The sequence below is a fragment of the Cebus imitator genome, unplaced genomic scaffold, assembly GCF_001604975.1.
Source record: "Cebus imitator isolate Cc_AM_T3 unplaced genomic scaffold, Cebus_imitator-1.0 Scaffold18, whole genome shotgun sequence".
Taxonomy (NCBI): domain Eukaryota; kingdom Metazoa; phylum Chordata; class Mammalia; order Primates; family Cebidae; genus Cebus; species Cebus imitator.
Window position 1 is genome coordinate 866867 of NW_016107333.1, and position 25786 is coordinate 892652.

The window sequence follows — 25786 nt, forward strand, 5'->3', positions numbered from 1 at the left end:
TGAAACTGAAAGTTCAAAGATTCAAGGAAGTAAAACTCTCAAAATGTTTTGTCCTAGTAAATAATGCAAACACTTCCAACCATTTCTAATAAATCCATTTTGACATTCAGTGAAGTGAGAATATATAACAATAAACATCTAGTGTTCTGAAACTAGAGGGATCTTTGGGTTTATTTTAGGAAATTGAGGCTGAGGAAAACAAAATTATAACAGAAAAAACAGTACAGGAAATAACCTCTAGATTGTGTGCATTTTCCTCTCCTTCTAGAAAAGAGATAACATATTTTTACCCAAATCTACACTCATCCCTAACCTCTAAGTCAAATGGCCTTTTATATATAAGCCTCTCAATATTACTAAGGAAAAATTCAGACTAAGTGATTTTTCAGAAAATGCCATAATCTCTACTGAATATGAAGTTTCTTTTTAGAGAGATGAAAACGTTCTAGAATTAGTGAAGAGGCTGTAATGCCTTGTGAATATACTAAAAAACAGAACGAAACAAAAAAACAGTAAACTGAATAACTCTAACAGACAAACTTTGTGAAACGCAAATCAAATCTCAATTTTTAAAATCTCTCCTGTCAACCTTCTCTATTCAAAACAACCTTCTAGAAAATGTGCTGGTCAGTCTCACTAAATGGCACTGTAGAAAGGCTCAGGTTGGCTTAGACCAAGTCTTTTCACCGCTGACTTTCTGGGAATCATCAAGATGGCCAGGTCAGTGTGTTTGGGATAAACTCAGACAACACGACAACACAGGCAGCTGGCCTGTTGCACACTGAGAAAGGGAAGCCCACGCAGCAGCGAAGTCTTACCTAGAGAAGCCATTTTCCTTCTCCTTCTTTATTTTTGCATCCCCAGAGGCGCGAACCTGAAAAGTAAAACAACAGTAACTGACTAGTATCTTGAAAGGACTAAATTTGAAGAAACCTCATTTTGAGAATACGTAGCATCAAGTCTTGGGACATCATGATTCCAGGCTGGCTCCTCTTATGTTAGCAAAGCTGAAAAGATGAACTACAGGTCCTGACGTTTTTCCAAAACTTGTTTTTAACAATTCTTCTGCATGAAACTGTCCAACTCATTGAGAAAGTTTCTCTTCAAAATGTTGGCTTTTTACCTTTAAGTGATGGCAGGTCTCTTTTCCCCAATAAATATGTTCCATTCCTCAAGGATTTGCCATTGGCAGTGCAGAGAGGAAACAAAAGCAAAAACCAACCAAACAAAACATGTAACTGGGCCAAATGTGATTGCTCATGCCTGTAATCCCAACATTTTGGGAGGATGAGGTGGGAGGACTGCTTGAGCCCACGAGTTCGAGAGTAGTCTGGCCAACATAGTAACCCCCATCTTTATTTAAAAAACAAACAAAAAACCAATAGTCTATGTCCTGCCTTCTCTGACTTAGGCAAAGTATACTCATGTCCTCCCTCCCCTTCAACTTCCCACTTTCTAGACTTGTCAGAAGCTTTATCTTTCGAAAAAATCTTCATATATACACACAAAGGGAAATACACACACACAGATTATCTCTGAAGGAAGGGTGAAGAGAGAGTCTTCTTCACCTCATTCCTTATTTCATAGTATCTGAATTTACCAAGTACAAAAATTACTTTTTCAAATCTAAAATAAAAATTCTTTTTTTAAAACTCTACACAGAGTACTATTCATTCTCAGCCAGATGAGCCTAGTCATTTTTAGAAGGCTTGCACTGGTTATGCTGGAACCAAAAGCCACAAAGGGTACCAGCATCACTAAATTTTCACTCGGGAAGAACTTTCAATGAACAATAAGGCATTAGGCCTTCTCCCAAAAACAATTTTCCCTAATGCATTCTCAATATATCCATTGGCAATATAAAGTTAAAAAGGTAACGATATGGACAGATCTGATACTGTGAGAAACACGGCGGTAAAGGGCTTAGTTTTTATAGTTTTAAGACTAAAGTTTGCTCTAAATTCTCCTGACGAGACTTTTCCACTTCAAGGCCAAGGGATCTTACTATGCAATGAAGATATCTGCTTTCAAAGGTAAACAAACAAAAGTGCATCCATGTCCCTTCCTCCCCCACTAGAAGACTCTGTACCTTTTCCTCTTTTCGTTTTTCCTTGTCTCTGTCTTTGTGTTTGTCTTTATGCTTTTCTGAGCTTCCATCTTTGTGTTTGGTTTTCTCTTTCTCTTTGTGTTTCTTTTCAGAATCTTTATGTTCACTGTAAAAAGTAAGTCACAAAGTGTTAGCCCAGAGTAGGGTCCACAAGGATTCATTTCGCAAGATATCTTACGATAACATGAACCATGGAAACTTACAATACTTAAACGAATAGTACTGACAGAAGATTCAAGTAGAGGGTCTTGGCTATGTCAGACTTCATCTTGTTTGATGATTTTATTTTTGCTAAGGAACAGAAAGTCATAACAGACACACAAGGAGATTTTTTTTAAAGTGACTAAGAATATACAGCCAACCCAGTGTATTCCTACAACATCCTACCAGCACAAAAACTATAATGAAAGCTCCAACTTGAGCATTCACATCTGATATGAGGAGGTTAAAACCAACTCACCAAAAATGTGTTTGGTGGCTTTGTGCCAGACCTGAAACACATCACACACATGTAGCCAAGCCAGGGTTTACGGAGTGAATAGCCCAATACAGTGGATATTTCGTTCTAGTTTTTAATAGGCAAAGCTAGTCACTTCTAGATGGGACTTATGTTAGTCCTTTCCTCACAATAAGACCCATCTGAATGCAAGGGCATAAGAATGTTCTTTGTTAAATGTTAAAAAGCAAAATATGACATTATAAGGCAAGAGCCATTAAAATGTTCATAGCTTCTTACCCTGGGATCAATCTCCTGGAAATTTCTCTTAGGGAAATAACATTACATATAAAGATGTTCATTTTGCTGCTTACCTTAAAAAACAAAAATGAACAAACTAACAAACCAAAATCCAAAACTAGATACAACCTAACAAGAGGAAAAACTGTAATATATAAAATTATGTAACTGTTATGCTATAATTTGAGTACCACAAATACATATGGAAAGTGTTTATGACAGAAAAAGCACTATAATAAAATAACTGCAACTATATAAAAACATGCATGTGATCAAAGACAAAAGAAGCAATAAGCAAAACCCGAAAGCTGTTAAGGTGACACAACACTATTACTTTTTAGTGCACTTAGACAAGCAGTTACGGAGCCTTGCTTACTGCACTAACCAATGCACAGGAAAAATAAGACTTCATCAGCAATGAACTCATTAGACTATGTCCATCCCAAGAAGTTTGTTCTAAAAGGACACTTGACTATAGAGCAAAAGATCACAAAGGGAGAAATAAATGATGGCATGGAGTTAGGCAGAGCAACAAAATCTAGATCAGGAGAACAGCAGTTATTATTACACACTGCACACAAAAGTAGCTAGAACTTGAGATAGGTATTTGAGTGATGAAAAAGCAGAAACTTTAAGAACTCTAGCCAGGCGGGCAGAGGGACTAGCAGAAACAGAACACCATAGGTTAGAAAAGACCCAAGTACTGAAACAGATGGGAAAAAAGACACCACCACCACCACCCACTTTCCCTTGCTTATATATTTCTCCCTCTATATTGCTCTCATTAGGTTATTATTTACATGTGACACATATTTAAATAACATTTAAGTTTCTATAAGAGCAAAATTCTTTTTAACTCATGCACACTGGATGTGCATGGTGACAAAATCTCTCCACCATACTTTTTGTTCTTCGAATCAATATGATGATGCTCTACTCAATGTGTTCTCATAATCTGTGTTTTTTACTAAAATGCACTGTTTTATTTAAAAATGTATCCCTTACTTTGTTTAAAGAAAAAAAAAAAAAAGTCTTCCAATTGCATTAGCACTCTTATTATCAGTTCTCATTAACTTCTCCAAGTAGAATGAACGGTCAAAGAGCAAGGTTGCTGAGATTATAATTGATTCTTCAGGAGTTAATGTATATATAATATAGTCTTCTATAGAAGGTTTTGCCTAAAAGCAAAAAATCTCAGAACAACTGCATCTATAATATTGATGGATGAATATACCGCCTCCCCCTGCCCTGCCAATTATCGGGGGGTTGGGAGGTGGGGAGCGGCGGGTGGCAAAATGAAATTCTACTTTCTAAGCAAGCATTGTACTTGGTATTTTCACATACATTATTTCATTCAATTCTCACAACACTCCTGTGAGGCAGGTTTTATTACCTATACCTTATGCTGATACAAACAGGAGACAGTGGTTAAAAAACACTCAAAAGTTACAATGTTAGAAGCGAAGTTGAGATTTAAACTTTAAATTTTCACCTCCAAGTTCAGAGAACCCTCCACTACACATCAATACCCTTACATTTCCACTAAATTGACACCTACTGCTTAAGGTAGACTACTGTTAAGTAAGAAACAGGTATGGCGAGTCTGAGACTTGCTATAAGGTCTTAACTTTATTTTACCATCAAGCAGAAACTTTCTAGAATAAAGATGTTTGGATAACTGAAAGGATAAAAACCTTTGAGGTTGCTTTCATTTTTTCTTCCCATGAAACTTTTAAATGGCTAATCCAGGAATCTGAGTTCAGAATATTCCATCTTCCTTTAAGTTCCACCTTCCCCTGACCAACCGTTCTCTTCCTCAATGAAAACTTTTCTTAGAATATTAGCCAATTTCACTAGAAAACTGGCTTTCTGGCCTTTTGCTAATCACAGCATAGGTACCTACAAGTGTACATGAAGCCCTGCAGTTTTCAGCCTTGCTGTACATTATCACACCAGAGATCAGGGAAAATGAAACAACAAATGACAAGGTAAATGAGAGAGTACCTAAGCCAGAGAGACAAACGTCAATGATACTTCCTCTGCCTGCTAACCAGACAGAAATGTATATAGGCAATTCAAAGTTCCTGCTAGAGTAGTAGACCCCTTTGCAGGTCATAATTAATCACAAAGCCTAGAATGAGATGAAGCTATCATCCTGACTTTTCAAAGGAAGCCAACCCTTCTATCCTCCTAACTGTTTAGACAGGTTTGGATTTTTTTTTTCTTTGTCTTGCATTGGAAAGGTTTGTATTTTTATACTGGCTGAGCTCAAATGATTCAGGGTTATGGAGAGCTTCTGTTAAAGAGCATTACACTGGAGACTGTTAGAAATTTGGATTTACAGAGCCCCACCAGGCTTCTGCACACAATGTGATTATCCCTACTTGTTAGGTGCTATTACTGTCCCTGCCTCCCCAAATAGAGAGCAGAGTGCCTGGGAGCCTAACCCCCTAACCCTAAACCCCATACTGGCAGGAGTGCTGGCAAACAGCAAACCCCACTGCCAGTCTTTCCTAGGAATATACCTGAAGGAAGTAGCAAAGGCACTAGAGAGCAAGTCCTGTGATACAGAAGCATGTCCAGGGCTATCTCACGAAAGTCAGAAACAGGATTTGGCTAGCATACAAAACGGAGCCAATGTGGGGTCAGTCAGGCTGACTCATCCATTTTGGGATTTTCTAACATGTATGTCTTTTTTCCAAAAGGCTCAGGACGTGTTTGACTTTCACGGTAGCTAAAGAACTGCATCTTTCTCATTAATAATGAGGTGATGGAAATTCTGACCAGTACAGAAAGTTCTGTTTTTAGAGATATTACAGGTTGGGTGCAGTTGCTCAAGCCTGTAATCCCAGCATTTTGGGAGGGCAAGACGGGCGGATCACGTCAAGACCATCCTGGCTAATACGGTGAAACCCCGTCTCTATGAAACATACAAAAAATCAGGCAGGTGTGGTGGCACACACCTGTAATCCCAGCTACTCGAGAGGCTGAGGCAGAAGAATAGCTTGAACCTGGGAGGCAGAGACTGCAGTGAGCCAAGATCGTACCACTGCACTCCAGCCTGGGTGACAGAGTAAGACTGTCTCCCAAAAATCTCCCATTGATGGCTTTTAAGATAGCTTCCAGTGTGAAAGCATCCTAAGCCATTTAGCAACGGACGACTTTGTGGGCACGTCTTAGCAGCACTTNTTCATACTGATTCTGCTCCTTTTCCACATATAGTAGATACAATACGTCAAAGTCACAAATGGGCTTTAAGGGTACAATTGAAGGCTACAATATTAGCCAGTTTAGAGGCAGAAAAACAGCTGATTAATTACTTGAAGAAACTTCATTAGGGCTAAATTAGAAAAATACTAGATACCTGAACAGATAAAAACCTTTGGGGTTGCCTTTTTTCCCCCCCACGATTTTGTCTTGTAAGAGTATAAGAAAGGCTTAATATCAACCAAATATCAACCATAAGAAGGAACCCAAAGGTTCAACAAACACATTTTAAGAGTAAGTTTACTCTGGGATATGCTGAAGGACAAAAATACAGACAGTAGCAGTCCTAGAACTTCTGTTAACGGTCCAACTTATGGATGAAATGTGAATGTTACCCCACTGGCATGAGGAACTCTGAATGAGAAATCAACCTATTATTGACTATGCATAGATGACTTCTTGGTTCATAATTCACATCTGTATATGGTTAAGATTTCAACACATTAGCAGGGGCTGCAGGGGCTGTAAAAGCAAAAGTCAATACTAGAGACAACAAATGGAAAGATTCAAAAGCACCTTTTGAAAAGCGTCTTTTGAAAAGATTCAAAAGCATGGTGTTCATGCATGTGTTATGCTTCAATTAGTTGAATTCCATTAAAGAAAAAATAACCTGGCTGGGCTCAGTGGCTCACGCCTGCAATCCCAGCACTTTGGGAGGCCGAGGTGAGTGGGTCACGAGGTCAGGAGATCAAGACCATCCTGGCCAACATGGTGAAACCCTGTCTCTACAAAAAATACAAAAATTAGCTGGGCATGGTGGTATGTTCCTGTAATCCCAGCTACTCAGGAGGCTAAGGGAGGAGAACCACTTGAACCAGGGAGTCAGAGGTTGCAGTGAGCCAAGATTGCGCCACTGCACTCCAGCCTGGCGACAGAGTGAGATTCCATCTCAGAAAAAAGAAAAAACACTATTTTTAAAGTGATGACAACAAAACCTTTGGTCAATGACTCTTGCTGGAGCTGAGCAGACCACAGAAAAGGTTGACCAGGGTTTCTCCAAGGCACTTACACAGAAGGGTGGGAGAAAGGGTGGAAGTAGGGAGCCAGTAGGGAAAAACGTTTCCCTTCTGGCAAAGCATTATTTCTTTAAGAAAAAAGACCACCACTGCCACCACTACCACCACCACAACAACAACAGAAAAAGCCTATGTTTAATATTCTGGAAAGCTAGAATGTTGGCTATGGGAAACCACTTAAATCTGTCCTTTTATCATCCATTAAAGTATTTAACAGATATTGGGTAGCATCCAGTGCCAGGCACTTATATAAGCACATTTACCAGTAACAAAACTCAGATTAAGTGCTGGTATCTCCATTTTGCACATGTGGAAAATGAAGCACAGGGAAGTTAAAACTTGCCCAAGGACGTATCTCTAAAGAGAGAAACAGGATTTAAACTCAAGCATTCTGGCTCCAGAGTCATGCATTTGACTACTCTTGTTACTTCCCCAACAAAGCAAAAAAGCACTGTTAAAGGTAGAAGAAGCCTCCATAACTTCTGAGAAAAGGACTTAGCCACTAACAGCCCAGCTACCTGTCTACTCCTAATGGCAACAGACCTCTGCGGGTCACATAAAGTTGGATCATGGGGATTCCTGTGAGACAGCACAGAAGGCTTCAAAGTCTTGGTTTAAGATGGAAATTCATGACCCTTTCAAGGATAGCAGACAGTTAAAGCTTAAATCATGTTTATCAAGTTAAATATTTAACTAACTTTGAAAAGTTGACTCTGGGAAAAGAGTTCTAATTCTAAAACGAGCCAGCTTCCAAAAGGCTCTAAGAAACAAGGGTATCTTAATGTCCATCATCATTATACACTACAATGCCCATTAACCACCACTAAACAAAAATCACAAGGACTCTGGTGTTTTATATTATAGAATTATTGAAACTTCAAGGTAAATCTAATTTCCTAGAAATTATTTAATCCTTTGTTTTCAGTCCAGAGAGGATAAAAGGATGTGCCCAAAGACACCAAAACCAATACCCATTCTAACTCCCATTCCTCCCCTAAGTTCCTTGTCTCTACTAATAGTGTAAACAGGCACCAGTTTTCCAAGACAGGACCTCTTTTTCTTAGACCCTTCATGTGTCGTTTGTGGCTAAGTCCTATATCCACTTTGCTCAACCATTTCCAGTGGCTTCTTGCTCAACTCAGAATCGAGTCCCAACATTTCTCTCCTCTCCCATTTTTTTTTTCAGTTAGTTTAAGTAACAAGTCCTAGCTTTTTGAAATGGCATTTAATAGTTTTGCCCCAAGCCACTTTTTTGGGCCTCATTTTCTACTATTCCACCCTTTGTAACCCACCTAACTGGATTCCTCCCAGAACAAAGCTTATACTATAATGCCTCTCTGTTCTGCTTATAATTTTATTACCGTCTGAAATGCCATCCTTTCTAGCCATTACTTTCCCTTAGCAAAATTTTAGCCATCTTTGAATGGCTAGCTCAAATGCTGTCTCCACCATGAAATCTTGCAAACAATGATTATGGTTCACCGTAATAGGGCTAAATATAATACTGAAAAAATCAGGCTCCAAATTGAATGCTATCAATAACTACTGACTTAGATTCAACTACCAAACTCAACAGCTCCAATTTATCTGCGTGATATTATACTAGGCTTTGTGGTAATTATCATCATCACCATCATTACCTCAATTATTTAGTATGTAACAGCTCCCAAAGAGCTACCTTGTGCATAAACAAACTTGAAAGCTTGACAAAGCAGGTACTGTTTTATCAACACTTGACCAAAATGGAAAATGAGACGCAGAGAAGTTAAGCAGATTGGATCAGGACACATAGCTTGTAAATGACAGAACCTGACCTCTAACTTTTAACTTAAGTGTGCTATACAACATATCACACTGACTCCCATGTGAATGGTGGTGATACTGAGTTTCCTCATTTCAAAACTGCTCAATCTTCTTCACCTACCTATGTTAGTTGGCCATTTCCCCCAGACAGGCTGATACAGTGACGTGTAGACAAAGGGAGGGCTCTGGCAAACCACTCACAAGGAAAGCAGCATCTTTTACATTTTAAAAAGCATCTTTTAAATTTTATTAATTTCAGAAAAATCTCCCCTAATCTGATAACTGGATGCTGAATTCAAGTGCATATTCCTAAAATCCTACATTCTCTCATTTATAATTCAGGTAGGATTTGGAACTGAAAGGAAAGCAGAAGCCAAAAGCATCCTTATTCTCAGATGTTTCTCACACTGACAGTACAGAATGGCACTGCCAATATGGCTGGAAAAGTACTTCCCTTGCTATTTCACAGCAGTTTTCTGTCTTCCCTTGCTTTCCACAAATTTGTCACTCCAGTGTGACTGCCAGGTTTAAAATTGGCAAGAGAGGCACACAGTCCAAAACTAGGAGGAGGAATTTCATTTCACATGATTCCCTTATTTTCTAAAATCAAGCCCCTTCTCCCAAATTGCTTTTAATAATATTTTGTTTATATAAGAGATCTAGTATTAAAGATAAAATATGGATAAGAATGCAACCCTTTAAGAAAGGTGGCTGATAAGACCCTACCAGCCAAGTAATTCCTCAGTATCTAAAACAGTATTCCTTTTGAGATTATTTACGTATTTTTTAAAGAGCCATGGAGTCTCATGCCTGTAACCCCAATACTATGGGATGCCAATATGGGAGTCCAGAAGTTCCAGACCAGCCTGGGCAACATAGCAAGACCGCCATCTCTACTAAAAACAAAACAAAAAAGTTAAATTAGTCAGGCATGATGGTGCATGCCTATTGTCCCAGTTGTTCAAGGGGCTGAGGTGGAAGGACCCCTTGAGCCCAGGGAAGCTGCAGTGAGCTATAATCACACCACCGCACCCCAGCCTATGAGTCAGTTAGACCCTGACTCCAAAAAAAAGAAAAAGGACCTGAGGTGCAAAATATTAATGCTAAGAAAGAAGCAGTGTCAAGAGATTAAGTGGTGACTGATGAAATTATCTTTTAACTTTGGTGTGAGCTGTTCTTGTGATGTTCCAGGCCAGACAAGAGGAAGAGATGCAGTTTTCCTAGGTTCAGAATTTGATGACATTAATACTTTCAGTGCCAAAGATTTTAGGGATTTGGGGACAAAGAGAGTTAAAGGCAGTGCCTGAGATGATCTGACATTTTTAAACCTGTTCTGCCTACCATATGCATACAAGTGAGGGATGCTTGTATTTAAACAGACAGTTTGGCTACACAACTAACTCTTTTTACAGAGGGAGGTATTTTTCACTGGAAGGGATAAGGTAGTGAGGACTCAGGATCCTTGGGTCTCACATCTTCATCTTTCTGCTACCATACCACTGTGTGACTTTCAGCATGTGACCTCAGACTCCTGTCCACACAAAGAGGAGACAAGATGAAATGATTCGTAATACCTGCTCCCTGTTTTGCACCTTGCATGAGGACAATAAGAGGAAACCAAATGGCACCTCCTGGGGGGTAGATCCATAGCCCCACTTTGTTTCGGCAGAAAGGCTGCTCTCCCACTCCAAATCTGCAGTGTTGCTACTGCACAGGAGAGTAAGGTGCCTCCTGGGCTTGGGTCCTGAGTGTAGCCTGATGACAAATGATTGGTGCTAATATCTAGCAGACAAGGAAGGGACACAGAAACACATCAGAAACACTTGTTTTCTTATTAATAATGGCCACAAAATTAGCTACACTTGATTAGCAAAGATTGGAATAAATGAAAGCATTTTGGAACAGAACATGCTAAATCCTAATTATTCTGGGGTTCAGAGGTGATTAAATAATCCTCAAGATTTCTTTAATCTGCTACAGAAGAAACCCTAGACTATTAAAAAGATCAGAGTCACTTTAAAAGGATCATGGTATATATAAAATTTTACTGGAATATAACCAACATCCTTGCTTTGTTGCAAGAAGTACTGTGTCAGTAGACAGCAAAACGGGAAGTATTTAAAAGTTTGCTTACAACAGATCATATGGTTAAACTGTTAAAATTTACTCACGTGAATAAGAGACCAGGGCTAGATTTAGTCATGTCATATGTAATCAGAAACTCTGGCCAGGTTTTTCCAATAGCTCTTGGCAAAAAGGCTAGTATTTTTACAGAAATGAAGAAAATATGAAAAGCCACAAAAATACATACAACTAATTATTGAATTTGCCTACAACGTAATCTTGGAAAAGTATGCTTTTGAAGAGCTTTTATATTTATTGACTCCCATGGTTCCTCTGTGAAGCATGTATCAAGATGAAGATGAAGAAGCTGAGTTGAGGAAGGTTAGGTAACCTAGCCAAGATCACATGACACTTAAGGATGAAGATTTCTCCTACCAAAATCAATTGTTTTTTTAAGAGAAGATTTTTGTAAAACAAGACAGGGCCAAACTTACATGTCTCAAAGCCCTTTATGTCACTTTTGCTGTATCTTTCCTCCCAAAACAAAGTAGAACGTGTTAAAGAAGATGAGATCAGTTTTAAAAAGCTTATGTTTTAAATATTAATCTCTTTCTTCTTAAAGTCTTTTTGAATTTCTTCTTATAGTCTAGTAATATAAAAATCAACATTCTTCATCTGATCTGTAAGTAGATCTCTTACCACCTCAGATGATACTGTTCAAGGTCAAAGGTTATCTAATTTTTTTTCACATTTCACAACAATTAGCACAGGCAGCCATTGTTAGACATCATCTAGTAATTCTGCTCTTGAGTTTATTCACCCTCAGAATGAAAGCAGAACTCAAACACTTAGTTGTAGCCAAAGGACGGAAATAACCCAAGTGTCCATCAACAGGTGGATTTTTAAAAATGTGATTACAGGCATACAATGGAATATTATTCAGTCATAAAAAAGAATGAATTTCTGACATGCTACAATACGGATAAACCTTGAAAACATATTAAATGAGTAAACAGACCAAAAAAAAAAAAAAGATAAGTATTATATTATTCCACTTATATGAGGTAGTCAGAATAGGCAAATTCACAAAGATAAAAAGTAGAAGGGAAAGAGAAAAGAAGACAAAGTAGAAAACCTATTGGGATGGCGGGAACAGAATGACAAGTTATTATTTAGTGAATTCAGAAATTGTCTGGGATGAGGAAATGTTCTGGAGATAGACAGTGGTGACAGTTGTATACTATTGTCAATGTACTAAATGCTCCTTAAAAATGGTAAATTTGGTTATGTATATTTTACCATACACAATTATGTGAAAAATGAGATAAGTGACTTAATAACTAACCTATAAAAGATTAAGAGTATGTTAGAAGAATGAAGAGAGAAGATGGGAAGGGAACTAGTGCACCCATAGATCATCCACTCATTAATTCAATAAATATATACTAGTAAGTGCCAGCTATCTGCCATGTACCATACTAAGCCTGAGGGATGCAAAATGAATACAAAAGGCCAGATGTGGTGGCTCATGCCTGTAATCCCAGCACTTTGGAAGGCCAAGGCGCACAGATCACTTGAAGTCAGGAGTTCAAGACCAGACTGGCCAACATGGTGAAATCCTGACTCCAATAAAAATACAATAAATTAGCTGAGGATGCTGGCATCCACCTTAATCCCAGCTACTTGGGATGCTGAGGCAGGAGAATCAGTTGAACCTAGGAGGTGGAGGTGGCAGTCTGAGATAGTGCCATTGTACTCTAGCCTGGGCAACAGAGCAAAACTATATTACAAAAAAAAAAAAAAAATCCTAATTCTGCTCTCAGGGACTTTAGAGTCCAGGAGGGCATAGAGAAAAGTAAAGTGACAATTAAACATCAACACAACTTAATAATTATGATAGAATATATTTAAGGCACCAGAGAGCACACAAAAGTGACACTTAATATGAGAAGGTGGGTAGAAAGGATACCTGGAATAAATCAAGTCTAAGCTGCAACTAAAAGGAAGACAGTAAAAGGGCAACAGAGTATTAAAGAACCAGCAACAGCATATTTTAAGCCTTAGTGGCATCAGAAAACATGCTGTGTTTAAGGAACTGAAAAGAAGTTCACAAGACTGAATGTGGAATGTGAAATAAGGATAAACAGCAAAACAGGTAGCAAAGACAGCCAAAAACTGTTAAGAAATGACTATACATTAGAAAGAGATGAAAAAGGTGGCCAGAAATATGGAGAGGCATGGAGGCATTAGAGCCAAAAGGAAGATGGTTTAAGTAGGGCGGGGTCCAAAGTATGATCTATCTTGGCACATTTCATGTGCACTTAAAAAGAATGTGTTCTAATAGCATGGTAATGATACAAAAACAGATACATAGACCAAATGAAACAGAACAGAGAACCCAGAAATAAAACCACACACCAACAGCCATGTAATCTTCAAGAAAGTCAACCAAAATAAGCAATGAGGAAATGACTCCCTACTCAATAAATGATGCTGGGATAAATGGCTGGTCATATGCAGAAGACTGAAACTGGACCCCTTCCTTATACCACATACAAAATCAATTCAAGATGGATTAAATACTTAAAAACTAAAACTATAAAAACCCTAGACAACAACCTAGGCAATACCATTCTGGGCATAGGAATGGCAAAGATTTCATGGCAAAGATACCAAAAGCAATTGCAACAAAAGCTAAAAATGACAAATGGGATCTAATTAAACTTCATCAACAGAGTTAACAGACAACCTACAGAATGGGAGAAAATATTCACAAACTATGCATCTGACAGGTCTAAGATCCATCTAAGGAACCTATGCGATCCAACAAGCAAAAAACAAGTAACCCCATTAAAAAACAGGCAACAAAAGACACGACCAGACATTTCTCTAAAGATGACAGTGGCCAACGAATGTATGAAAAAATGTTCCACATCACTAGTCATCAGAGAAATGCAAATCAAAACCAATGGCTATCAAAAAAATGAAAAAACAAAAAACAAAAAACAAAAAACAAAAAAAAAAAACAGCAGATGCTGGCAAGGCTGCAGGGAAAAGGGAACACATATACACTGTTGATGGGAATGTAAATAAGTTCAGCCACTGGGGAAAGCACTTTGGAGATTTCTCAAAGAACTTAAAAAACACAACTACAAAAAACAACACAACACAACACAAAAAGACACATGCACTCGCATGTTCACTGCAGCACTATTCTCAATAGCAAATATCACGGAATACTATATGGTTATAAAAAAAGAATTGAATCATGTCCTTTGCAGCAACATGGATGTAAATGGAGGCCATTATCCTGAGCAAATAAAGGCAGGAACAGAATAGCAAATACCACATAGTCTCACTTACAAGTGGGAGCTAAACGTTGGGTGCTCCTGGGCCCCTTCCTTAAACTGCATACGAAAATCAATTCAAGATGGATTAAATGCTTAATACCTAAAACTATAAAAACCCTAGACGATAACCTGGGCAGTATCATTCTGGGCTTAGGTATAATAGCAGTACCATTGCTATTATATGGCAATAACAGACACTGCGGACTACTAGAGCAGGGAGGGTGGTAAGGGTTGAAAAACTAATTGTTAGGTTCTATGCTCAGTACCTGGGTGACACAATCATTTGTACCTAAACCTCAGCATCACAGCAATATACCCAGGTAACAAACTTCCCTGTATTTAACCTCTGAATCTAAAATAAAACCTGAAAATCTTAAGTAAATAAAGTAGAAAAGTAGACACTAAAAAAAAGAAAAAGAAAGGAAACAAAGTATATTCTAATATTGTTGGGTGGAAAAAGCCTATAAATGTCAATTAGATCAAGTTGGTTGATACGGTTCAAGTCTTCCATATCCTTAATGATTTTCTGTCTACTTGGACTAAAAATTATTAAGAGGTAGTAAAATCTCTGATCATAATTATGAATTTTTATTTCTCTTTGCAGCTCCATCAGATTTGCTTCATGTATTTATAACTGCTATGTTCTCCTAACTGGTCCCTTTGTATCATTATGCAATGAATGATCTTTTTATCATATTAATAACTACCACAGAGCTATATTCTTTGCTCTATGGTAGTTATTAATATGAGCTAGACAACTATAAACTAGAAAAGAAAAGATGCAGAATAGACTCAACTACTGAGATTAAAATTTAACAGAATATTGAAAATGCAAACTAGATAATCAAGTGATAAGAAATGAGTAAGGAATAGGGGGAAAAGGCAACAGCCATGATACATGATTCCCAAAGAAATGTTCCCAGTAGAGAAAATTAAATCTGGTAATTTTAATGATTCAGGAAAAAACAAAAAACAACAACAACAAAAAAAACAGACTTATAAAGCAATTCTCACTTTAACTTGTCTATAGACAATAAGTTAATAAGGAAGTTTTAAGGAACTTTAGGATGGAGACACTTGTTCCATTGTATGACAGATCTTTGCATTCCCTAACAAAGCTCAGGCCACTATGGGAATGGGAATACCATATGGCTTTCTCAAAAACAACTGTCTTTAAATCAGAATGGAAGTGCAAGTCCTCATTTTCAATAACTAGATTTAACCACTTGCCTCCTACACCAAAAAATGGGAGCAAGATGAACAAGAAAAACATCTTCTTGTGGTTTGCATCCCAGAAGGCAGCACTACTGAGTTTCATTTATACTGGTGACTGTAGGCTTTTGTGGGAGCTGAACTCCTCTGATAACATGATGAAAGCTAGGAATAGTCTCTCCAGGAAATCTCATATACTCAACCATTTGCATATAATTTCAGGGGCTAACAGACCATGGAAGCCTAAGTTAAGAATTTTTAATGTAAACGCTTTAAAGTATACAAAGAAGAAGAAAAAATCAGGTCTCAAATCCAGTTACGTTTTATCAAGGCAAGCTTGCTACAGACTTGATTAAATGCCATCATGTGTGACAATGAATACTCACCTATCTTAGTGAAAAACTGTTTTAATGAGGTATATATTAAAAGCAAATTTAACATACTTGCTTTATACATCTTGATCTGAACAATGGCATCCCATGTAAGGTCTAAATCAGGGCCATGCAATTAGCAACTCTAGGATCAAATACAGTTTTCTACTTACTTTGCTATCTATACTCTTCATCTGTAGCTCAAGTTCAGACCTATTCCAGGTAAGCCAAGCAATGGCCAACCCACTGCTGAATGAGAGACTTGATTCCACCCTTACCTGTTGCTATGCTTGGACTTTTCACGGTCCTTCTCCTTGTCCTTCTTGTGTTCTTTGTGCCGATGTTCTCGATCTTTGTGTTTATCTTTGTGTTTATGAGAATCTGCAACCATAAGAGATGAATCAGTTAAGAGGAGTCATGAGCTATCTTTTGTATGCCTACCTTGACAAGCTGGTCAAGAAGTACAGTGACAGGATTCAAATGGCATGGCAGGCATAATAGCACATGCCACTGAAAAAAAAGCTTTCACAAAGAAGCCCAGACAAAGCATCCCATTAGCCTGCTTCTACAATCAAAACATGTTACTAATATGGGAAGGATGAGGAAATGAGAGCCAATTCTACTATGAAAAGAAGCCAGTTTGGCATTTTTCTCCCTAGCCGTAATGCTATTAAGCCTGACCTATAAATGATAACAAAGGGGTAAATCTTGAACACTGACTCTAAAGATCAGGTGTTTTAACTTCTGAAAAATTCAAACCTCAAGAGATATGTTTATAAATGAACATTCATAAGGTATAATTTCTAAACAATAAAATACTGTCAGCCCTCCACATTTACGGGTTCAGCACCACAGATTCAGACATTTGCAGACTGAAAATATTCAAGGAAAAAAATATTAATAACAAAGACAACCCCAAAATGCACCTCCCCCCCCACAAAAAAACAACTACATAGTTACACTGTATTCGGTAATATAAGTAATGTGGTGATGAGTTAAAGTATATATGATTGTGTAGGTTATATGCAAATACTGTGCCGTTTTATATCCAAAAGCTTCAACATCTGCAAATTTTGGTATACTCGGCACAGGGGGTAAGGTGGTCCTGGAACCAATACCCTACAAATATTAAGAAATAACTGCATACACATCTCAAAGACACCGTGTGATATGCCTGACAAACACACAGGTGCAATCCCCACTACAATAAAGATTTAGAACAAGTCCATCACCTCAGGAAGTTTCCTGTGTGCTCCTTCCAGGTCATTCCCCACATTCCACTCCTTGCCCAAAGGAAGCACTGATCTGATCATGCTATAGATTAGATCTGTCTAGATTTCTAGATTTCATGTAAACAACATCATATAAGATTTATTCTTGTGTCTGATTTCTTTCTCTCAGCATAACATTTGTGACATTCATCCATGTTGTTGGATATACCAGCTGTTGGTTCCATTTTATTGCTGAGTGGTGTTACATTACATGGATATACAGTAACTTACCCACATTCACTTGCCAGACATTTTAGTTGTTTCCAGGCATTGGTTATTATTTATCTGCTACAAACATTCATATACAAATATTTCTGTAGACATGTTTTCATTTCTCTTGGGTACACACTTAGGAGAAAAGTTACTGGGTAATATAAAAAATGTATGTTTGACTTTATAGGAAATTGCCAAAGTGTACCATTATATATCCCCATCAAAAGTTCATTAATGTTCCAATTGATACAAATTCTCACCAATATCTGATCTGTCTTTAATTTTAGCCATTCTAGCAGGTGTGAAGTGGTATCTCACTGTGGTTTCAATTAACATATTTCTGATGATTAAAAGATGTTTAGTGACAAGCATCTTTTCGTGTGCTTTTTGGCCACTCATATATCTTCTTTGGTGGTTTCTGCTCAAATCTTTCCCGCAATATAGAAAACTCATTTGGTCTTCTTATTATCTTGGTATAAGAGCTCTTTATACATTCTGGATTACCAATTTTTTTTTGTCAGCTATATGAACTGTGAATATTTTCTCCCCAATATTTTATTGTTTTAATTTCTTAATGGTGTGTTTCAAAGAGCAAAAGTTTTAAATTTTGATCAAGTCCATTTCATCAATTTTCCTTTTTAGGGTCTGTATGTTTTGTGCCTCAAGATATCTTTACCTACTCAAGGGCCACACAGATTTTTTCTCTCTCTCTTTTGGGTGGAAAAGCAGGGAAAGACTCTCATTTTCTTATATCACGGTGTTGTGCAGGCTGGTCTCAAACTCCTGGGCTCAAGCAATCCTCCTGCCTCAGCCTTTGGAATGGCTGGGATTACAAGGGCATACCACCATCTTATTTATTTATTTTCTAGCAGTTTTACAGCAGTAAGGGCCAGGGTTCATTTTTTTCTAATCAATAAAGATGTCAAGTTGTTCTAGAACCATTTATTTTTAACTTTTAAGTTCAGGGGTACATGTGCAGGTTTGTTATACAGGTAAACTTGTGTCATGGGGGTTTGTTGTATAGATTATTTCATCACCCAGGTATTAAGCCTAGTACCCACTAGTTATGTTTCCTGATACTCTCCCTCCTCTCTTCCTCCACCATCCAAAAGGCCCCTGCGTCTGCTGTTCCCCTGTATGTGTCCATATGTTCTCACAATTTAGCTCCCACTTGTAAGTGAGAACATGCAGTATTTGGTTTTCTGTTCCTGTGTTACATTTGCTAAGGGTAATGGCCTCTAGTTCCATCCATGTTCCTGCAAAGGACACAATCTCGTTCCTTTTTATGGCTGCAGAGTATTCTGTAGGGTATATGTGCCACATTCTTTTTTTATCCAGTCTACCACTGATGGACATTTAGGTTGATTTCATGTCTCTGCTATTGTGAATAGCCTAGCACCATTTTTTAAAAGATGGCCCTTTCTCCATCAAATTGTCTTGGCCTTTTCAAGTGGCCATATACTTATAGGTCTATTTCTGGACCCTCTATTCTAACCTTACACAAACACACACTATCTTGACTACAGAGGTCTTTGATACTCCGCTTTTCAAGAGGTGTAACCTAACTCCCCTCCCCTTGAGTGTGGGCTGGACACAGTGACTCATTCCTAACAAATAGGATAAAGTGGAAATGTCAGGGAGCAACTTCCCACACTAGGCCATAAAAGGCATTAGATCTTCCTTTCTGCTCTCTCCTTGCTCTAGGGAAGGCCACTGACACACTGTTGTGTACTCATTCAGAAGCCCTCTGGAAAGGCCCATGTAGTAAGAAACTCAAGCTTCCTGCCAATAGCCATGTGAATGATCCATCTTGGAAGTGGAACTTCTAGTCTAAATTAAGTCTTCAAATGACTACAGCCCTGGCTGACATACTGACTGCAATCTACAGATGCTCAGCCAAAGGCACCCAGATAAACTTCTTCTGGATTCCTGACTCACAGGAACTACATGAGAAAGTAAATGTTTGTTATTTTAAGCTGTTATATTTTGAGGTAACAAGTTTTACAGCAATCAATTAATAATGTATAGGCAATGTGTCTTCATCCCATTACTGGCTCACAGCAAAGGAAACCACATGTGTCATAATCTGCTGAGCATCTATTCTGTGCCAGGCCCCGGGGAAATAGTAAACTGCATGACTGTAGTACTAACTATAAGAAATCCTCATCCTACAGAGATGGGAAAAACAAAATCATATGGTGTCAGAAGTAGGATTTGAACTCAATCTTCCATGTAGCATACAGAACCCTTCAACTTCTAAAAACCTAGAGTCTATAATCTTAAAATGCTAAGCTGATTCACGTAAGGTTATTGGCCCATTTACATGACAGCAATACCCCATTACTTCTGCCTCAAACCAAACGCTCATGGCTAAAATTGTAATAATGACAATACATGGACCAACACTACAATCTGGAATAAAGCATGTGTCATGTAATTTTGTTTACAGCCCAGATTCAATAAACAAGCCTCAGAATATTAAGATTTGCTAATATGGCCCTAGGGTATAGCAAGGACATCACATTAAAAAAAATCACTCTGTGTAATTCAACAAATGCATAAATATATATGAAGAAGACTGGAATATAGACATCAAAATATTAAAAGCAGTTAGGGTAGTCAATTTATGAGTAACTTGAGTTTTTGTGCCTATACTTCATCTTGTTTTTTGTTTTTCCCTACAATAAATTACTTGTATAGTAAAAAATGGACCAAGTTTAAAAAAATTATTTTGACAAATACTAGTGTGCATAAGGAAAATTTGCTTAAATCACTAAAAGCTCTAAACTTAAAAAGGAAATTAAGTAAAGGATAAACAAAGTAATTCCAGGTAGGTTTCAGATAACAGTCTGCCAATAACTTTTTTTTTTTTTTTTTTTTTTTTTTTTTTTTTTTTTTTTTTTTTTTTTTTTTTTTTTNTTTTTTTTTTTTTTTGGAGACAGAGTCTTGCTCTGTCACCCAGGCTGGAGTACAGTGGTAGGATGTCAGCTCACTGCAACCTCCACCTCCAGGGTTCAAGCAAATCTCCTGCCTCAGCCTCCTGAGTAGCTGAGTCTACAGGTGCATGCTGCCATGCCTGGCTAATTTTTTGTATTTTAGTAAAGACAAGGTTTCACCATGTTGTCCAGGCCGGTCTCAGACTTCTGAGCTCAGGCAATCCACCTGCCTCAGCCTCCCAAAGTGCTGGGATTACAGATGGGAGCCACCACACCCAGCCACATTTTTCTTTTTAATGCACAAAATTTCAAAACTGATTTTAAAGCCAGGTCCTCAGATTTTTTAAAGCAACTGCTATCTAAAAATGCAAAACAAAAATGTCTGGTGAAAAACTCAGGGCTGTGGCTCATTAATCTCATTTATACAAATAAGACCTAGGTTAAAGATCTGAACCCGAGAATTCCTATTTTAAAGGAGTGGGTGAGCACAGTGGCTCATGCTTACAATTTCAACACTTTAGGAGGCCAAGGTGGGAGGCTCACTTTAGGCCAGGAGTTTGAGACCAGCCTGGGGAATATAGCAAGACCTCGTCTCTACAAAAGCTTTTTAAAAGATTAGTTGGGCATTGTAGTGCACCTGTAACCCTGGCTGAGGGTGAGGTGGGAAGACTGGTTGGGCAGAGAATTTTAAAGATGGAGCTGCAATTACACCACTGCACTCCACCTGGGCTGCAGAGCAAGACCCCCTCTCTAAAATACAAATAAAAGTGGTATGTGTGCTGTGAGAGGTGTCAAAAAGTATATTACATGGCAACTTCTTCAAATATCTTAAAGACTATTATATTGTATAATATATAAATTTTCTCAGTAAATTTATAATTTCTGAGTAAATATAAATTTATATTACTGCTGAGAAATGATAGGGAGGCAAATTGGGGTCAGTACAAAAGAGCTAACCATAAACAGAATGGGATGCCTTCTGAACACTGAAAGCATTTAAACAAACTAATAACCAACTGCTGGCGAAACTGTAGCGATCATCTGCAATAGATGAACTGACAAATTAAAGAATCTCTGAAGATCAATACTGAAGTACTTCCATGTAAATGATGCCTGTAATCTGCTTATAACAGTCTCTGTGGGGCAGTGGAGGGGGGCGGGGAACCAAGAGGTATGGGAATAAATAAAACTCGACTGGCAAAAGGTTGATAATTACTAAAGTTGAGTGACATACATGGGAGTTCATTATAATTCTCTATGAGTATGCTTGAAACTTTACATAAGAAAAAGTTAAACATTATCTCTAAGCTTCTTCCTTTCCAACCCTTCATTTTTTTGTTATTATTATATGAAGGTGTATGGCAAGAAGACTGGCCTAGTTCCAAAATAAGCTTTGTGTTAAGGAACAGTAAGAGATAAAAGTAAAAGCAAAATAACTAGCTAGAGGGTTCTGAAGCAGTCTATAAAAAGTGATAGTAAAGGAACTGAGAAGGAAGGAAAAAATGTAAAAGCACATTTGAGAAATTGGAAGTTGAACCCAGTTCCAGGAACTCACTGCTAAGTGTAATAGATACAGTGTAATAGAGTCAGAGGAAGTCTTTATGTCCAGGTGACTGGGGGAACAAGGGGCCTTGGCAAAAACAAGAAAGTTGTGCAGAACAAAGACGGCGAGAAAATACTGGAGAAACGATGGACCAGTCTCAGCCATACTGTATCTAAGGTAACAATGGGACATCTAACTAAAGATGTTGATCAGAAGAGACACCAGTAAGTGAAAAAAATAAAGCCAATAAGGACATACAGATCTACATTCCTCATGGTGAAAATGTTTTTGGAGAGAGCATACTATGGCCTTGAAGATTACTTTCAGCATATACTTTTTTTCCCCTTAACTGGAATTCATCTCATAATGTTATTTAAAATGTCTTAGAGGAAGGACCCTGCCACTTCAAGCACGTGTTAAGTGTAAAAAGAAATGTGTTGAACTTGATTGATAGATATGAAAGATGCAAACCATGCATATTAAATCATCAGAAAACCTAATTCATTGTGAATTCGGGTCAACTAATGCTTTCTAATAACAAAAATTTTAATTTCTCGTGAAAATTTTAGATGAAGACATGGGAGGAAGCCTCCTGAAATAAAGCAGTCTTAAGAAAACAGGAGACTTAACAGCAACTAACTCCTTTCACTGTAACTTAACTGGAGTTGCTCCCTAAGTACAGATAAGTAAACAAATAGAACAGGAATCAACATCTTTTGTTATTGTTACCTAAAGTATTCCCCAGGGTTTAAAGAGCAATTAAGTAAAGAAGCTTCCAACTAACAAAAGGAGTGTCTGTCTTTTCCCACTGTAGGAATAGGTGCTGGCTAGTCTTACACAAGGACTTGAGGATTAATGTGGGGGGAAAAAAATCTTTTGCTACTGAATTCAAAAATATATTCTGAGGGCTAATTCAATTTAAAACCAAATATATTCATGTCCAAAGCATCCTGCTAAAGACTCACCAGACAAGGACTCTGCTCTCAAGGAGTTTGCAATCCATTAAGGTAATTATGATATGATCTCAAGTAGCTTGCTACCCAAGGCACACAAGAGAAAAGGACACTAATACAAGTGCCAGCACCATGCTAGGTGCTTACAAACACTATCTCAAGTTTCTTACCACTCTTATGATAGTGAAATAGTCTCATTTCACAAAAGATAATAATAGGTACGTGTATTAGTCCGTTCTCACGATGCTAATAAAGACACATCCAAGACTGGGTAATTTATAAAGGAAAGAGGTTTAATTGACTCACAGTTCCACAGGGCTGGGAAAGCCTCAGGAAACTTACAATCAAGGTGGAAGGGGAAACAAACAGGTCCTTCTTCAAATGGCATGGCGGCAGCAAGGAGAAGTGTGGAATAAAGCAGGGTGGAGAGGGAGGTGGAAGCCCCTTATAAAACCATCAGACCTTGTGAGAACTCACTATCATGAGAACAGCTTGGAGGTAACTGCCCTTGTGATTCAATTACTTCCAACCGGGTCTCTTCCACGACATGTGAGGATTACAGGAACTACAATTCAACATGAGATTTGCATGGGAACACGGCCAAACCATATCAGTATCCTTTACTAAAATGTATATTCTGTGCAAGGAAGTATTACATATATCACCTCTAACTTTTACAACTCTGGGTGGTATCGATTTCCTCAAATCTAAGATACTTTTTGCCTCATTTTAACATCTCTGAAAATAAGGTGCATCTACTTGGTATAACTCCCATGAATGAAGAATTTGGCAAAATCTAACAAACTCACACGCTCTCCCTCTTTTAATCCAGCAATCCATGTCTAACAATTTAGCCTAAAAACACCACAAGGTATATCTGGAGAAATAAGCGGATGATGACAAAGTTAAGAGGCAGTACTTTTAACAAGTGACAGGGAAACAAAGGAGGCAGAATATAGAGTGGTAGATAAAGGGAATAGCAAAAGGTTTAAGAAAAAATGTCTTTAGGAAAATATTTTGAAGAATTCTAACAGAATTTCTCTATTCTCAACTTTCAGAATACATCTGTGATGTCGTAAGTGTGTAAATGTTTTAAATAAGCATACTTTTACAATAAAAAGGCAGAAAACTTACCCTGGTCTTTGTAATACATGAAGGCAAAGAAAACAAGTCAGCAGGGAAAAACTCTAATTTTAGACTTGCTGGAATGCATTAAAATTCTCCTTCTATTCTCAAAATTCCAAATGTCAAATGATTGACATTAGTAACAGTTTCTATTGCATTGTTATGTTTCTGTATTTAGAAACTATGTAAACTTTTTATAAAGGTAATAGACATTTTCCAAATGAAGCATGTGGGTACCATTACTTCCACGTCTCTTACATGATAGCAAGATTTTCTGTTTTTCTGTCCTGTTGCTATTTTCCAGTAGGCACAGTAAGGCAGTAGGATTACTTAATTTATGGTCATTTGTGGGGGGAAAAAGTCATAGGAGTAAAAATACTAAATCTAGGTTAACTGCCTCCTTGTTTCAAGGTGAAGAGTAAAATACAATGAGATAAAACAGCCTGGTTCCACCAACGAACAAGGTGAAATAAAGACCCTGGATCCAAGAGTGGCAGTTAGTCAACATAGGCTTCCTGGAGGATGCTGTTTGAGCCAAGTCTTACTGAAAGCTAAGAGGGAGTTAGCAAGACAAAGGAAGGTGAAAGGACATTCTTGGCGGATGTGCTACACTGCAGCAAGAAATGAGCTGCAACAGCCAGCTATTTATTACTATCATTGCTGAAAAATTAATCCTTTCCTGAATGAGCAAAAGGAAGTGAGACATACTTCTCCCAGCTAGGAAATAGGAGAGTTGACTGTTTTCAGGAGCATATTAAAAAATAAAATCTCAGAGTTATGTTTATCTACCTAAAGCCATGTATCCAAAGCAGGTTGTTCGTTTGTTTTAGACAGAGTCTCACTCTGTTGTCCGGGCCAGAGTGCAGTGGTGCAATCTCAGCTCACTGCAACCTCAGCCTCCAAGGTTCAAGCAATTCTCCTGCCTCGGGCTCCCGGATTGCTGGGACTACAGGCGCATACTGCCATGCCCAGCTAATTTTTGTATTTTTGTAGAGATAAGGTTTCACCATGTTTACCAGGCTGGTCAAACTCCTGACCTCAAATGATCCATCTGCCTTGGCCTCTAAAAGTGCTGGGATTAGAGGCATGAGCCGCCATGCCTGGCCCTTTTTCTTTTAAAAAAAGTTACAGATAATACTCCTACTTCTTATAACTCTAGAGTCCTAGTTCTCTCCTTAGATAGAAAGGAAACAAAATATACAGGAATAAGGAACTCAATATCAAATAAATCCAACAAAGTTTGATCCAACTGTTAAAAACATTCCTGAAAGCTTGCCTAATCACAAAATGACAATGAAGCTGCAGATGTGGAAACCAAGTACAGGGTCAACACCAAGTGGTCAAATCAATGTCACATCAGGCATATATGAGACAGAAAGTTCATTCTCCATAGGGAAACCAGACAAATACACAAATTATGTGAAGGAAAGAAATAACCAATACTTTGTTAATCATTTTCAAACATCATCAATACAAAGGACCATGACCAAACCCTAATGTGATACAGACATGGCAGAGCAGCACAGAAGTCCCCTTTATGGACCTCTGAAGGAAACTGGAGAAAGAAGACTAGTTCAGCAGTGAAAAATATCTTATTCAAAATCCTTGTTCTATCACTTAGTGTATGACCTTAGCTAAAAAATCACTTTATTACTAGATCTATGAGAAGGTAGCATAGATCAGTGGTAAAGAGCTTCAAATCGCCGGGCACGGTGGCTCACGCCTGTAATCCCAGCACTTTGGGAGGCCGAGGCGGGTGGATCACGAGGTCAAGAGATCGAGACCATCCTGGTCAACATGGTGAAACCCCGTCTCTACT

At 38.0% G+C, this 25786-nt stretch overlaps 1 protein-coding gene across 1 annotated transcript in view; it reads right to left on the bottom strand.

Annotated features, from left to right (window-relative positions):
• The window catches only part of TOP1 (DNA topoisomerase I), a 95763-nt gene that overhangs the window by 45419 nt on the left and 24558 nt on the right, over positions 1-25786 (bottom strand). The window contains exons 3-5 of the mRNA XM_017511933.2: positions 16205-16307; positions 2090-2213; positions 819-874 (exon numbers count right to left, since the gene is read on the bottom strand). Of these exons, the coding sequence (XP_017367422.1) occupies positions 819-874; positions 2090-2213; positions 16205-16307 (283 nt within the window). The remainder of the gene's footprint in view (positions 1-818; positions 875-2089; positions 2214-16204; positions 16308-25786) is intronic.